Here is a 12825-nt window from a genome sequence, read left to right on the forward strand (position 1 = left end):
GTTTTATTTGTGTGCTTGTTTGTTTTGCTTTTAGTTTAGGCCTTCAATATGCCATAAATTATTAACTTGTATTGGCAGGTGAGCTAGTACATTTGAGGGAGGAGTGGACTAGGTTAGGGGAGGCAGATATTTTTAAAATTAGATTTTTATTTTCCACTCTAGCTTCCATAGTGACCTTTTGTATAATTCAGCAAACAATGCTTGACGGTGATTTCAAAGAACAGCCATATGATGGCACTACAGTTCAACTTTACTATGGTAGAAGTATCATCTTATCACCAAGCAACACGATGTTTCCATATTGCAAAGAAATATTAAGCAGATATTACACTGCAGACAGAGAAAATCTATTATTTAGAAATTAAACAAACAAATAAAATAAATCTTCTAGGGTATACAAAGTAGATTCTATCAGTTCTCATCCAAAATACTCTCAAGGTGTCAGATCCCATCTGATCTTGAATCAGCCCTGATCAGTACTTAGATAGGCGACACCGAGGAATACCAGGTGCTGTTGACTACATTTCAGAGGAAGGCAATGGCAAACAATCTATCCAGCAGTTTCAGAGACAGCTTTACCCTACCCCCATAACAGCACTGGGGGGGGGGGGATTTGCCCTTAGCTTCCATAAAGCAAGCTCCCTTCTTACTGAGTTCTCTCTTCTGATCCAGTCACGTTGCTCACCATAGCCTCCTATATGCATGGGAACTTCTAGAGGGAAGGGCAGGGTTATCAACATGACTCTGCACCAAGCCCCATGGGTAGCCCTGCCCAATGTGAGCAATAGGGAGGTCTTACATTTGTTACCACAAACAGGAACATTAGGATGCACTGTGGATATCCATCCTTCCTGTCCTAAACTTTACCACGTGGTGGATTTAGTGGCTTCAATTGCTCTGTTAGCTCTTATAACAAAAACACTTTTCTATACTATATTATTGTTTCAGCAAAGGACATTAAAAACAGTAACACAAAAAAAAAATCCAGAACTTTATCCAATTAAACAATATCAATTTCAAAATAAAAAGTATTTTGACAGCCAGTCCCTGGAAATAGATCAATGTTTCCGATTTATCCTGCCTTACCTTAGCTGACTGACCAATGGTCATCAAATGTCTAGATATGGTATACATATGAATTGTTCCTGTAACAACAAAAGCATTATTTTTAAAACACATACAGCAGCTCTGTGTGCATACACATGAGCAAGCATATATGTATGTTCATACAGATTATGTCTGTATGCAGGGAGAGAGAGAGAGAGGGAGGGAGGGCGAGAGAGATTAAGGCCAAGGTCACAGTCAATCCTGGTACAGCAATCATGGTATTTATGAGGGATTGTACATGGTAATGCATTACAATACACAATAATGTGTGGTGCTGTCAGAAGGAACCAAAAAAGATGGCAGCAACAATAGTGACAGGAGAACAGCTTAAACCCAGCTATTTCTTGGAGTCAAAGCACTGATACTTAGTGTCATGGCTCCAAAGCAATCTTTGTTTTTTCAGAATGTTTTGATTATATTTTATTAGTACTTATCCATCTATATTAAGGTTTTCTCACTAAGCTGTGATACACAGATTGAGTTTCCATTATCTGAAATGCTTCAGACCAGAAGTGTTTTGGATTTTAGATTTTTTCAGATTTTGGAATATTTGCATATATATAATGAGGTATCTTGGAGATGTCTAATCTAAACATGAAATTAATTTATGTTTTGTATACACCTTAAACAAATTGCATGAAGATAATTTTATAAACAATATTTTTAATTGTGTCCACTGAGCAATGAGGGAGAAAAGGCTATCTTAGCCACATATGTGGACACTTTTACATTTTGAAGTACTTCAGATTTTGTAATTCTGTATAAGGGATACTCAAACTGTAACAACTCCTTTGCTTTATAGCAAAAGTTTAAAACAGAACTTAAGAAGAAATGGAAATGAATTTCAGATTATTTAACTCAGAGGTGGAGAAGCTTTTTAAAGCCCAAAGTTGTATGGCAGCAGTAAGTAGAACTATCCCACTCATGACACATAAATTCCATGTGCTTGCTGAGACACATACATACCATTACATTGGGTTAATGGTATCCACTGGGGTTTGGTTCCAGAACCCTCAATGGATACCAAAATCTGTGGAAGCTCAAATTCCATTATGGCATCTCTAATATAAAATGGCAAAATCAAGGTTTGCTTTTGTTTTTTCTAAATTATTCATGCATACATACATGCATACATATATTAAAGCTATGGATGGTTTAATCTATGGATGCAGAATCCATGGATATGGAGGGCTGACTGTAATACACCAAAATGGTGTCACTCACCTATTGGGAAAGACATGAGCTAAGCCTTCAGCAACAACAACTTCAAGGCACTGAGTGCTATGAAGCCATACTCCCAAATAAAATGTCTTCACATAATAGGCAACTGAAAGAACCTTCAGGAACTGTTCTCTGATAGAACAGGAGTAGAAAGTGGGGGGATGAGCTCTGAGGAGAGAAGCAACTCACCATTTTAAATGCTCCCTATCCTGGATCTGAACTATTGACAGAATTCTCTTAAAATGTTCTTTTGAATGTCGAGAAGTCTCTTCAAAATTATTTTCCTCAAAACATGAAATAATATTTAAGACTGCATTTAGAAAGGAACAGGAGTAACATACCATTATAAACAAGCCAACATAAATGCTCATGTGGCAATGTCATCTGCATGATTATTTGCAATGTCGTCAAGATTCTGAAACATGTCTTCACAGATTCCTGATTCAGGAGATCGATGTCATTATCACATACTATTTTGTAAAGGCAAATATTCCACACTTGCAAAACATGGAACTAAAATAAATAAAAAGAATTAATGAAATCAGAAATTTCAAATCAAGGTGTGGAATTCCCTCCTCTATTATTTCTCTGCCCCATGCCAGAAACAGTACTTAGCCCCTTCCTCCTGCATTCTAAACATCTCTGCTACATTAGCCCTTCCTTTTTCATCAGCTTGTCTGTTTTATTCTTCCTTCCATAAAATGCTTGGCTTTTCACTAATTAAGTAATACACTGTGCTATACTTTCCTTTTTACTTTCCACACAATATGGCTAATATGTGGGTCTGAGATCCCCAGGGTTGGTGAAACAAACTCTGGCTTACATGGGAGTGAAGAATCTGATGGTTCTCCTGAGAGCTTCCCTTCTCTAGTCCACCTGTAGCCATGTTACCTCAGTAGCCAGGAGCCCATGTGATTTTGACACTTCCCTCATTCTTGCTGCCCATCTCCTTATCCTCTTCCTTATCTGTTCAAGTCTTCTGGTCTCTGAGTTTCTCTCTCTCTCTCTCTCTCTCTCTCTCTCTTCTTTCTTTGCTCCCCACAATTTCTTTCACCCCTTTAGGTCACCTTATCACTTCTCTACTCAAGCCTCTTCCCTCCTCTCTCCATCCTTGTTCTTTTCCTCTTTTCTCTCTTCCATGTCCCTGACCCTCCCCTTAAATATGCCAGCTTCCTCCTATTCTTGCTTTACCATTCTGCCTGAAATTCCAGGAAATGCCCAGCCACCTGCATAAACAAAGTGCATTCAATGCCGATGTCATTCCTGGGTGCCCAAGATTCATTGTCAGCTGTTACAGCCATGAAATGAGGCACACACTTTGAGGCACCCCATTTTTCCTACAGCCCAGTCACTCTTTGTTAGAAAAGAGGGATCAGTGAGTTAAAGAGCATATTTAAGACACTGAGAAAACTCAAAGGTCAGAAACCTCAAGGACATCAAACAGTTTCGTTTCATTTTAGGGAAAATAAGTTATACATATAAACATTCTTAAATGTGTTTCAAACACAATGTTGTAATTTCCTGAGCTATGATATTTGGTTAGCAAAAGAATACAAGAGATCTCATTCCCAAAATCAAAGAACAATAGATTGGAGCACTTTAGCATTACTTTTCATGAATGTAAAAGATAAGCTTGGATTCAAGTATCTCATCTTTTTACAGCAAACAGCTGGCTTCCAGTTACCAAGCTTCAAAGTAAAATTCTTCCTTAGAATCTGTGCTTAAAGCAGGAAAATAGATGCTATCTAATGAGTCTAAACCTTGAATACCATATTTTAAAAATGGCAAAATCTTTACTGTAGTTATTAAATTAATCTGGACAACCCCAGATGGGCTGAACAAGGTGAATAATCTATTGCTTTTAAAAGTTAATCAAATATTTCTTTATACATAGATACATTAATTATATCTAACAAAAGGTGTTCAATTTTTGACAAATCCAGCAACCAGTTTACTTGTACAACAAGTAGCAGTAGCAGCTTCATTTATGTACTGCTTCATAGCACTCTAAGCAATCTCTAAGCAATCTCTACAACTGTAAGCTAATTGCCCCCATCAAGCTGGGTACTCATTTTAGTGACCTCAGAAGGATGCAAGAGTTCTGTGTGCCTGCAATATCTGTTTTTACATAGGTTCCTTCTGGTTGTTGTTGTTGTTGTGTGCCTTCAAATTGTTTCCAACTTATGATGACACTATGGTGAAACTATCATAGCGTTATTTGAGGCTCAGAGTGTATGACGTGCCCAAGGTCACCCAGTGGTTTTCCATGGCTGAGCAGGGATTCAAACCATGGTCTCCAGAGTCCTCATCCAATATCACTACACTACACTGGCTCCTGCTTACAGACAAAAAAGATTCAATTTAAAGGTTTGCCTTTCACTCATATAGGGTAGTAGACAAAGGATCTGCATAACCCTTGTATTGATAAAAATGATTATTTATTTTAAGTTTTAATTATAGTTCTATCATCTCATTGTATTCAACCTTGAGTCCCATTTGTGGGACACCTTTTTATTATGTCTTGATGTCATGAAGTGTACAGAGTCTAACAACAAAGTAATTATTTTTCTGTTACAGAAAAAGGAATCACCCAAGATTTTTGGATAGCCAGTAGAAGGTATGGGAACACGGGCAAAGCAGCCATAGCAGCAGCCTAAGTATGGTGTAGTGAAAACCAGGCAACTAATTTGCTTCTGGCTGTGTTACAGCCAAGACTAAAGACTTCACCATTCTCATTATCTGTTCTACAAAAGCCCTCACGTAGTTCGTAAAAGAGGAAAGCTCTACTACACTCAACAAGGTTGGAAGTTTCCGTACCTGAATGATAACTGAGTCAGAATCAAACTCATAATTAAAGGATGACGTAGTCAAGGCCAAAGGCGGTGGTTGTTGTTGTTGTTACTATTTATTTATCTATCTATCTATCTATCTATCTATCTATCTATCTATTTATTTATTTATATCCCGCTCTTTTCCCAGGACTGGGACTCAGAGTGGCTTCACAATATTTAAAAGAACAATACAATTAAAAAAATAGAAAAGAGGTGCATTAAAAAGGAATTAAATTATTACAATGTTAAAATAGATAGCTATTAAAAGAATAAAATACATTTTAAAAAGATAAAAATGATATAAAACACTTTAAAATGAAACAACATCCCAAGCCAGTTTTACAAACATTCTGTTTTAAAAACCTGTCTGAATAGGTAGGTCTTAGCCTGCTGGTGGAAGGCCAACAAGGAGGGAACCATTCTAGCCTCCCTGGGAAAGGAGTTCCAAAGTCTAAGAGCAGACACCAAGAAGGCCCTCTCTCATGTCCCCACCAACTATGCTTGTGATGGTGGTGGGACAGAGAAGGGCCTCTCCAGAGGATCTCAGAGCCTGGGGCCAGTTCATAAAGGGAGATATGGTTTGCCAAATAGCATGGACCTGAGCCATATAGGGCTGTATGGATCATAACCAGCACTTTGAATTGTGCCTGGAAACAAACTGGCAGCCAATGGAGCTGTTTCAATAGGGGTGTTGTATGGTCTCTGTAACCTGCCCCAGTTAACAGCCTGGCTGCAGCTCTTTGAACCAGCTGAAGCTTCCAAACACTCTTCAAAGACAGCTCCAGTAGTCCAAACGGGATGTAACCAAGGCATGTACCCCAAGGCCAGATCTGGCATCTCAAGGAATGGGTGCAGCTGGCGCACAAGCTTTAAATGTACAAAAGCAATCCTGATCACTCCAGAAGCCTCCAGGTTCAAAGCTGAGTCCAAGAGTACCCCCAAACTGCAAACATGAGTCTTCAGGGGGGAGTGTAACTCCTTCTAACACAGACTGGATCCCTATTTCTCGGTCTGCCTTCCAACTGACTAGGAGCACCTCTGTTTTGTCTGGATTAAGATTCAACTTGTTTATCCTCATCCAGTCCATTACTGATGACAGACACTGATTTAGGATCCAACAGCCTCTTTGGACTGAGGTGGGAAAGAGTAGTAGAATTGAGTGTCATCTGCATATCGATGACAGCGCACCCCAAATGGAGCTTGAATACCAGCAATTTCCCATTTTGATGGGGTGTGTGTGTGTGTGTGTCTGGAACAGATTCTCCCACAAAATGGAGGGGATACTGTATTTGTTAAATAGCATAGGGGACAACACAGAACCCTGAGGAACCCCATAGGCCAATGGACAGAGGGTCGAGCAGGAGTTCCCTAACACCACCTTCTGGAGTTTTACCAATGTAAAACAGTACCTCCAAGTCCCATCCCAGAGAGGTGGCCCAGAGGGAAACCACGGCCAATGGTATCGAAATCACTGAGAAGTCCTGAACCAACAGGGACACACTCCCCCTGTCCAGTTCCCTGAGTAGGTCATCCACCAAGGCGACCAAGACTGTCTCTGTTCCATAGCCAGGTCTAAAACCAGATTGAAATGGATCTAGATACTGTAATCCAGAAAGCCCTGGAGTTGGGAAGCCACCACAAATTCCAGTACCTTTCCCAAAAATGGTAGGTTGGACACTGGTCAATAATTATCCATTATAGTGGTATTCAGGGGTGTCTTTTTTAACAAAGGCCTCACAACTGCCTCCTTTAGGCAAGTTGGAACTCTGCCTTGTTGTAAGGTGGTTGAAGGAACTCCGCCACAACAGAAACCTCCATCTGAGCAGATGAAGCAGCATCCAAAGGCTGAGCAGTTTCAGAGAAGTGCAGACTGCAGCAGTTGCGCCCTAGACAGGACTGGTTCCTTCTGCGCCATTGATGAGTTCTCCTGTAAGTCTCATTCAGTGTGCTGAATAGTAGGCTGGGCCAATGTGACTGGCCCATGGTTGAGGGTGGGCTGAACGTATGAACAGTCTGATTAATGCCAAATTAAGAAAACATTAAGTAATATAACATTTTAAACATTTAAATACTCACTGTACGTGCAGCAGTTGGATCTTTAAATCCATTGGGGAAAAAACTGGTCTTAAACTCATGCACATCTAATCCAAGTTTGTTTATATTTACATTACTGATTTGCTGAAGGTATCGCCCATAGCAATGTGAAAGTGCTAGTTTATATTCCTGGAAATAAAAAATATATTGCCCATATATTTTTGGGTTCTGCAAATTATATGCCATATATTACAATACATTTACAGTGCAATTCTACACATCTGCTCAGAAACAAGTTCTACCAAGCTCAATAGCATTAAAATGTGTATTGTGAGGGGGAATTCTGATTTAGGACAGCTAATAAAACACAAAATATATTGTAATATTTTATTGTTTCTCTGCATTATCCAGTCAAGTTAGGTATTTTTACACAGCTTTAGTAGGGAATGTGCATAATCCTGCCAGCTATAACTGGCTGGAATTATCCAAATGTTCAGCTTTGACCAGTCTATACCCAGGCATGAATTCTACTGGCAATACCAACTACAGCAAACTCAATAGATCAACTGAGGCATCACCTGCATGGGCAAAAGGCTATTTCTCCCCTATTTTGACATCACCCTGTCTGGACAATGCATATCCCAACTCCCAGTTCTGGTGTGGGCAGTTCAAACGATCCCCAGCACATTCTACACCAGAACTGGTGTTTAACAGTCTTAATATGAATTTTAAAAAGTTACCTGTTGCTCCAAATCCATGCCACAGCACTGGGCTGCCCAATGCATCCAAAGATCACTCATTCTGGCCTCAGAATTGAGCAACCCACAACAGTGGCAGATGGCAGGATGCTCATGCAAACAGCTGCCATGGCATGGAAATGGAGGCCAAGGTAACCTGTGGGTCTAGGATACTCTGGGCTGCCCCTAGAGTATTCTTGCCAATGCAGACAACACCTGAGTAATGAGTCAACACAAAGGCAAGTTCCATTGCTCCAAGGGATCTACTCTAGCTGCAATTACTAATAGGATTCAGGCTCCAATGTGAGTAGTTTTGATGATAAAAAGAAGATTTACTTTATTATCTCATAATGTGTTGGAAAACAGAGAAAATTCAATGTAATATCTTTTTTTTCTAACATCATCTTGGAGGAGGGAAGCAAAATTAACCATGATGTTATCATGATGTTCCAGCTTCTGCCAATATAGCAGTTCGAAAGCATGCAAATACAAGTAGATAAATAGGTACCACTCTGGTGGGAAGGTAAACAGCATTTGTTACAATCATGCAGGCCACATGATCTCTGATAACACTGGCTCTTCGACTTAGTAACGGAGATAAGCACCACCCCCTATGGTCGAACACAACTTGACAACCTTGTCAACAGGGAATACCTTTACTTTTACCTTACTGCATTTTACATTTTATAATAAATAGTGTTATAAACAATATACTGCATCTATTCAAATATAAAATATAAATCTACAAATAATAGCTTCAAATTAAGAAGCAGGAACTACACAATTGAGAATACAACTATCATTTAGGTGCTTGAATGAAGTGAGACATGCAAGTTGAGGAAAAGGGCAGAGAATCTTTAAAACACAAAAGCAGATCCTGAATTTGTATGTATAAATTTTACACTTCAGTCAAAAAACAGAAGTTCATGGACACAATTGCTTTCAGCATAATCTGCTGGAATGTTACTTTGTTGCTGAATCAGAAGCTCATAGATCATGAGCATTACCATCAACAGTGGGACAGGCAACTTCTTTTGGATCAAAGGGCAGTTCTGACGTTGAGCAATCAACTGGGAATGCAGAGGGGGATGCCAGAGATAAGGGGCAGACCAAAAAAGGGTTGTATATCTTCATTGTTCTCACCATAAATCAAGAACACAGTCTTACCTTTAACATCCGTCTAAATATAACTGTGCAATTCTTTGACCCTACCCTATCTTTCTTTTGGGGTAACACCATGACCAAGATCTATTAGTAGAAAAATCATTTGTTTTTGGAGTTACTAAACTATTTCACTTCACTTAATATTTCCTTCATATTTCCCCCCTGCAATTACTACAAATAGTGTATTTTCACCTTTTATTTATCACTTGGCCTTGTTATTCTTAATTTTACTTTATACCCCTTTTATATTTAATGTTACAATATACTCCTTTTAAATTTACAGTGCACTTCCATGATCCTTCCACCTTTTATCTTATCCATGTATTTGACATCCTTTTTCTAGCTCCCATTAATCCCCCCAGAAGGCAAAGCATCAGCAGCCCCACCAGCAGCCTAGTGAGTGTGGTACATATAGAGAGCCAGTGTCTTCCAGGAGAAATTGTTATCGGTATTCAGTCCTATAAGAGTGAAAAATGTACTATTTGTGAAAGTCAGGGAAGAGACAACTGCAGAGGCAAATGCGAGCAATCAGGAGAGGGGGAGACATGATTTTGTTAAAGGGGGAGAGAGAATAGAAAAAAGAAAATACCAGTAACAGAAATTTAATTGCAATTAAACTCAGAATGGAGGAGAAAATTCTGCTATAAGGGAAGAAAGGAGGGCAAAGCTTCAGTGAACAAAGCAACAGCAGACACAGCAGCAATGGCAAAAGTGGAGGAAAGGTCATGGCAGCAAAGGCAAAAGCCACTATATCGAGGAAAAAGAGGTCAAGTAGTTGAGGCCATGGCTCTTTAATTCTTAAGTGAAGAAAATGAAATATTTTGAAACATTTTAACAAAGGGAACCTGTGGAGGGCCACATGCAGCCTTCATGCAGCCCACCTGAGGTCATCCAGTGGACTTCCATGGCCAACCAGAGAAGTGAACACTGGTGTCCAGAGCTGTCTTCCAATGTAGTCACTGACATAAAGGCATAACATGTTCTACATTATATTTAGTGGGCAAACAGAAGAGCTCCCTACTTTCATAGAATGGACCATGTTTTCAGCAGAGACTTCAACTCCTGTGGGGAGGGAGATTTTCATTCATTCCCCTTCCTTGTACAGCTTCACACACCACATTTCATGCAGTTCACACTATTTCCATGCTGTCCAACTCTCCATTACCACAATAAGCTATCCAATATTGGTATTAGTATTTTTGCTCATGCATTTAAACTACTATGTTTACCAGACTCCAAAATAGTAACAATGATATTGTGGTATGTTAAAAAGTAAGGGCCAAATTATAGGTGATGTCTAAGTTATCATTTTCAAGTCCATAAAACTTTTAAAAATAGTAAACAGGAGGACCAAATCTGAATTGGGGCTATTATACATCAGAATGGGGTTTAAACCTTTTCACCAAAACTATGGCCCGGTACAGACAGCCCCAAAAGGGCAGTCTACTTGGGGCCTAGTTTTCCACCGAGGGAAAAACACAGCGGACTAACTGCACGGTTTCCCGCTGGTGGAAAAAGAACCCGAAAAAGGGGGCTCTTTTTGCGGCATGATACTGATGCCGCAGTGCACCAATGGCACACTTGCAACATCAGTATTGCAGCATGGCATGTGAACACTAAGCGTCCATCACGTCAAAATGGTGGCACCCATCTGTATAGGGCACTGCCATTTTGACATATGGAATACGTGCTAGGGTTACAGGGCGTCTGTAAGCGATGCCCCTAGCACTTCATTAAGACATGTGTCGAGGCACGTCTGTACCGGGTCTTAGATAATCATAAAAGGCACACAGAAGGGGGGGTGGGGTGTATGTTAAAAATGATTCCTCAGGAATATCACTTACTTTCATTTCCACAAGTTGATCACCAACTTTGACAAGCTTTTCATTGTAATACCAATCTGGGAATCGAGCCTTGTAGTTACTCCAAATATTAAACAATGTAGTTACCCTAAATAAAAATCAACATAGACAATTAGAGGTTTTAAAAATAGGAGGAAATTTACATTCTCTTTCAAAATTCCGTGAAACCTCCAAAATTAAATGTTCAACGATTTCCCTTCCACTGGTTCCTAGAGTTCCCAGGGAGTAGAAATGACAACATGGAAAAAGAAATGCTGAGAAAAGAATAAAGAGGGAAAACATAGGTCCTCCCTCTCTTTTCCCCTTCCTGACTCAAACTGCCAGGGCTTTGGAAAACTGGTTTCTTTATCTTTGCCTCCTCCCACCCTCAGTAGGCAGACTGCTCTATAAATCATATAACACAACTGTGGGAACCATGCAGCCATCTAGATGTTGCTAGACTGCAATTGTTACCATCCCTCACCAATGACTATGTTGATGAGCGATGATGGTAACTGTAGTCCAGAAACATCTAAAGCAGTGGTTCTAAACCCTGGGTCCTCCAGGCATTCTAGACTTCAGCTCCCAGAATCCCTGATCATTTGGACAAGCTGACTGAGACTTCTGGGAGTTGAAGTCCAAAATATTAGGAGAGCCAAAGGTTGAGAACCACTGGCTAAAGGGATGCACCATTCCTATCCCACATAAAAAACCACAACCTTTTACATAAGAAATTTGAAATGGGCTTGACTTGAGCATTAATAAATACATTTTTCTTTATTTAATATATTGGTCTAATGACTTTAGCCACCAAAACAACTTAAAGATGTTTATTCTATAAAACTTCAATGTTTTAGATAAAATCAGTGAATTACAATGAGGAAATTTCATGGGACAGGAACAATTACTAAATCAGAAGACGGGGGGGGGGGGACTAAATCAGAAGACAAAAATGTCAAAAGGAGTAAACCATTTCAGGGAACTAAAAACACTGTTGAACACTGAAATCAAAACTGATATACAGTCATTCCAATTCGAGGGGGATCCAATCCAGACCACCATCCCCACAAATCAGGGAAATTGCCAGTATTGGAGCCCCATTGATCCTAAGAACTGTAGCTGAAGCACAGCATTATTCCATTTTCCCCACCAATAATTTTTAAAAAGCAGTCAGGAAATGACATTGCTGCACCCAGTCTCTTTGCTGAAAAGGAAGTACGTACATTAGTGAGGAGAAGAACAATGCACAGGTGCAGAATGGCTTAGACTGTGGATCCTGAAACCTCTTGGAGGAGATGGGATCGTGAAGATGTTACAGCAATCATTAACATCACAATTCCAGCAAGACCATCAGGGAAACTACTCAGTGATCATTGGGGGCCTGATTACATATAGCCCATATATATATATGTATGTATATACACACACACACACACCCAATGATATCTAGATATATATTCCATCCTTCTCAGCAAGAAGGATGATTTCCATCCTTCTCAGCAAGATAGATAGATAGATAGATAGATAGATAGATAGATAGATATCGTTGAGAAGGATGGAAATCATCCTCTAGATACCATTATTTTCTTATAGCTGTAAGGAGCTGTAACCTCTACAAGTTCCAAAGTTAGTTGCTATGTGCTTTCAAGTAATATGACATCCCTAAATGGGACTAAAGTGGACCTATCATAGGTTTTCTTGGCAAGATTTGTTCAGGAGTTTGCATTTGTTTTCCTCTGAGGCTGGGTGGTTGAGCACAGATTCAAACGATGGTCTGCAGAGTCATAATCCAACACTCAAACCACTACACCACACTGGCTCTCATAAGTTCTATTATTGATTAGAAAATAACATTTCAAAGGCTGAATGTGGGAAAGGTGATCTGTGTGC

At 39.6% G+C, this 12825-nt stretch overlaps 1 protein-coding gene across 6 annotated transcripts in view; it reads right to left on the reverse strand.

The window, feature by feature from the left end:
* Positions 1 to 12825, reverse strand: part of CFAP54 (cilia and flagella associated protein 54) — a 157628-nt gene that overhangs the window by 138885 nt on the left and 5918 nt on the right. For all 6 annotated transcript variants that reach the window (XR_006104082.1, XR_006104081.1, XM_042468528.1 and 3 more), the window contains exons 2-5: positions 10939 to 11044; positions 7236 to 7382; positions 2670 to 2841; positions 1087 to 1145 (exon numbers count right to left, since the gene is read on the reverse strand). Coding sequence is in view for 4 of the 6 variants with exons in the window: in XM_042468528.1 (XP_042324462.1) it covers positions 1087 to 1145; positions 2670 to 2841; positions 7236 to 7382; positions 10939 to 11044 (484 nt within the window). In the remaining 2 variants the exon portion in view is untranslated. The remainder of the gene's footprint in view (positions 1 to 1086; positions 1146 to 2669; positions 2842 to 7235; positions 7383 to 10938; positions 11045 to 12825) is intronic.

This window comes from Sceloporus undulatus, chromosome 5 (assembly GCF_019175285.1).
Source record: "Sceloporus undulatus isolate JIND9_A2432 ecotype Alabama chromosome 5, SceUnd_v1.1, whole genome shotgun sequence".
In the NCBI taxonomy this organism is placed as follows: domain Eukaryota; kingdom Metazoa; phylum Chordata; class Lepidosauria; order Squamata; family Phrynosomatidae; genus Sceloporus; species Sceloporus undulatus.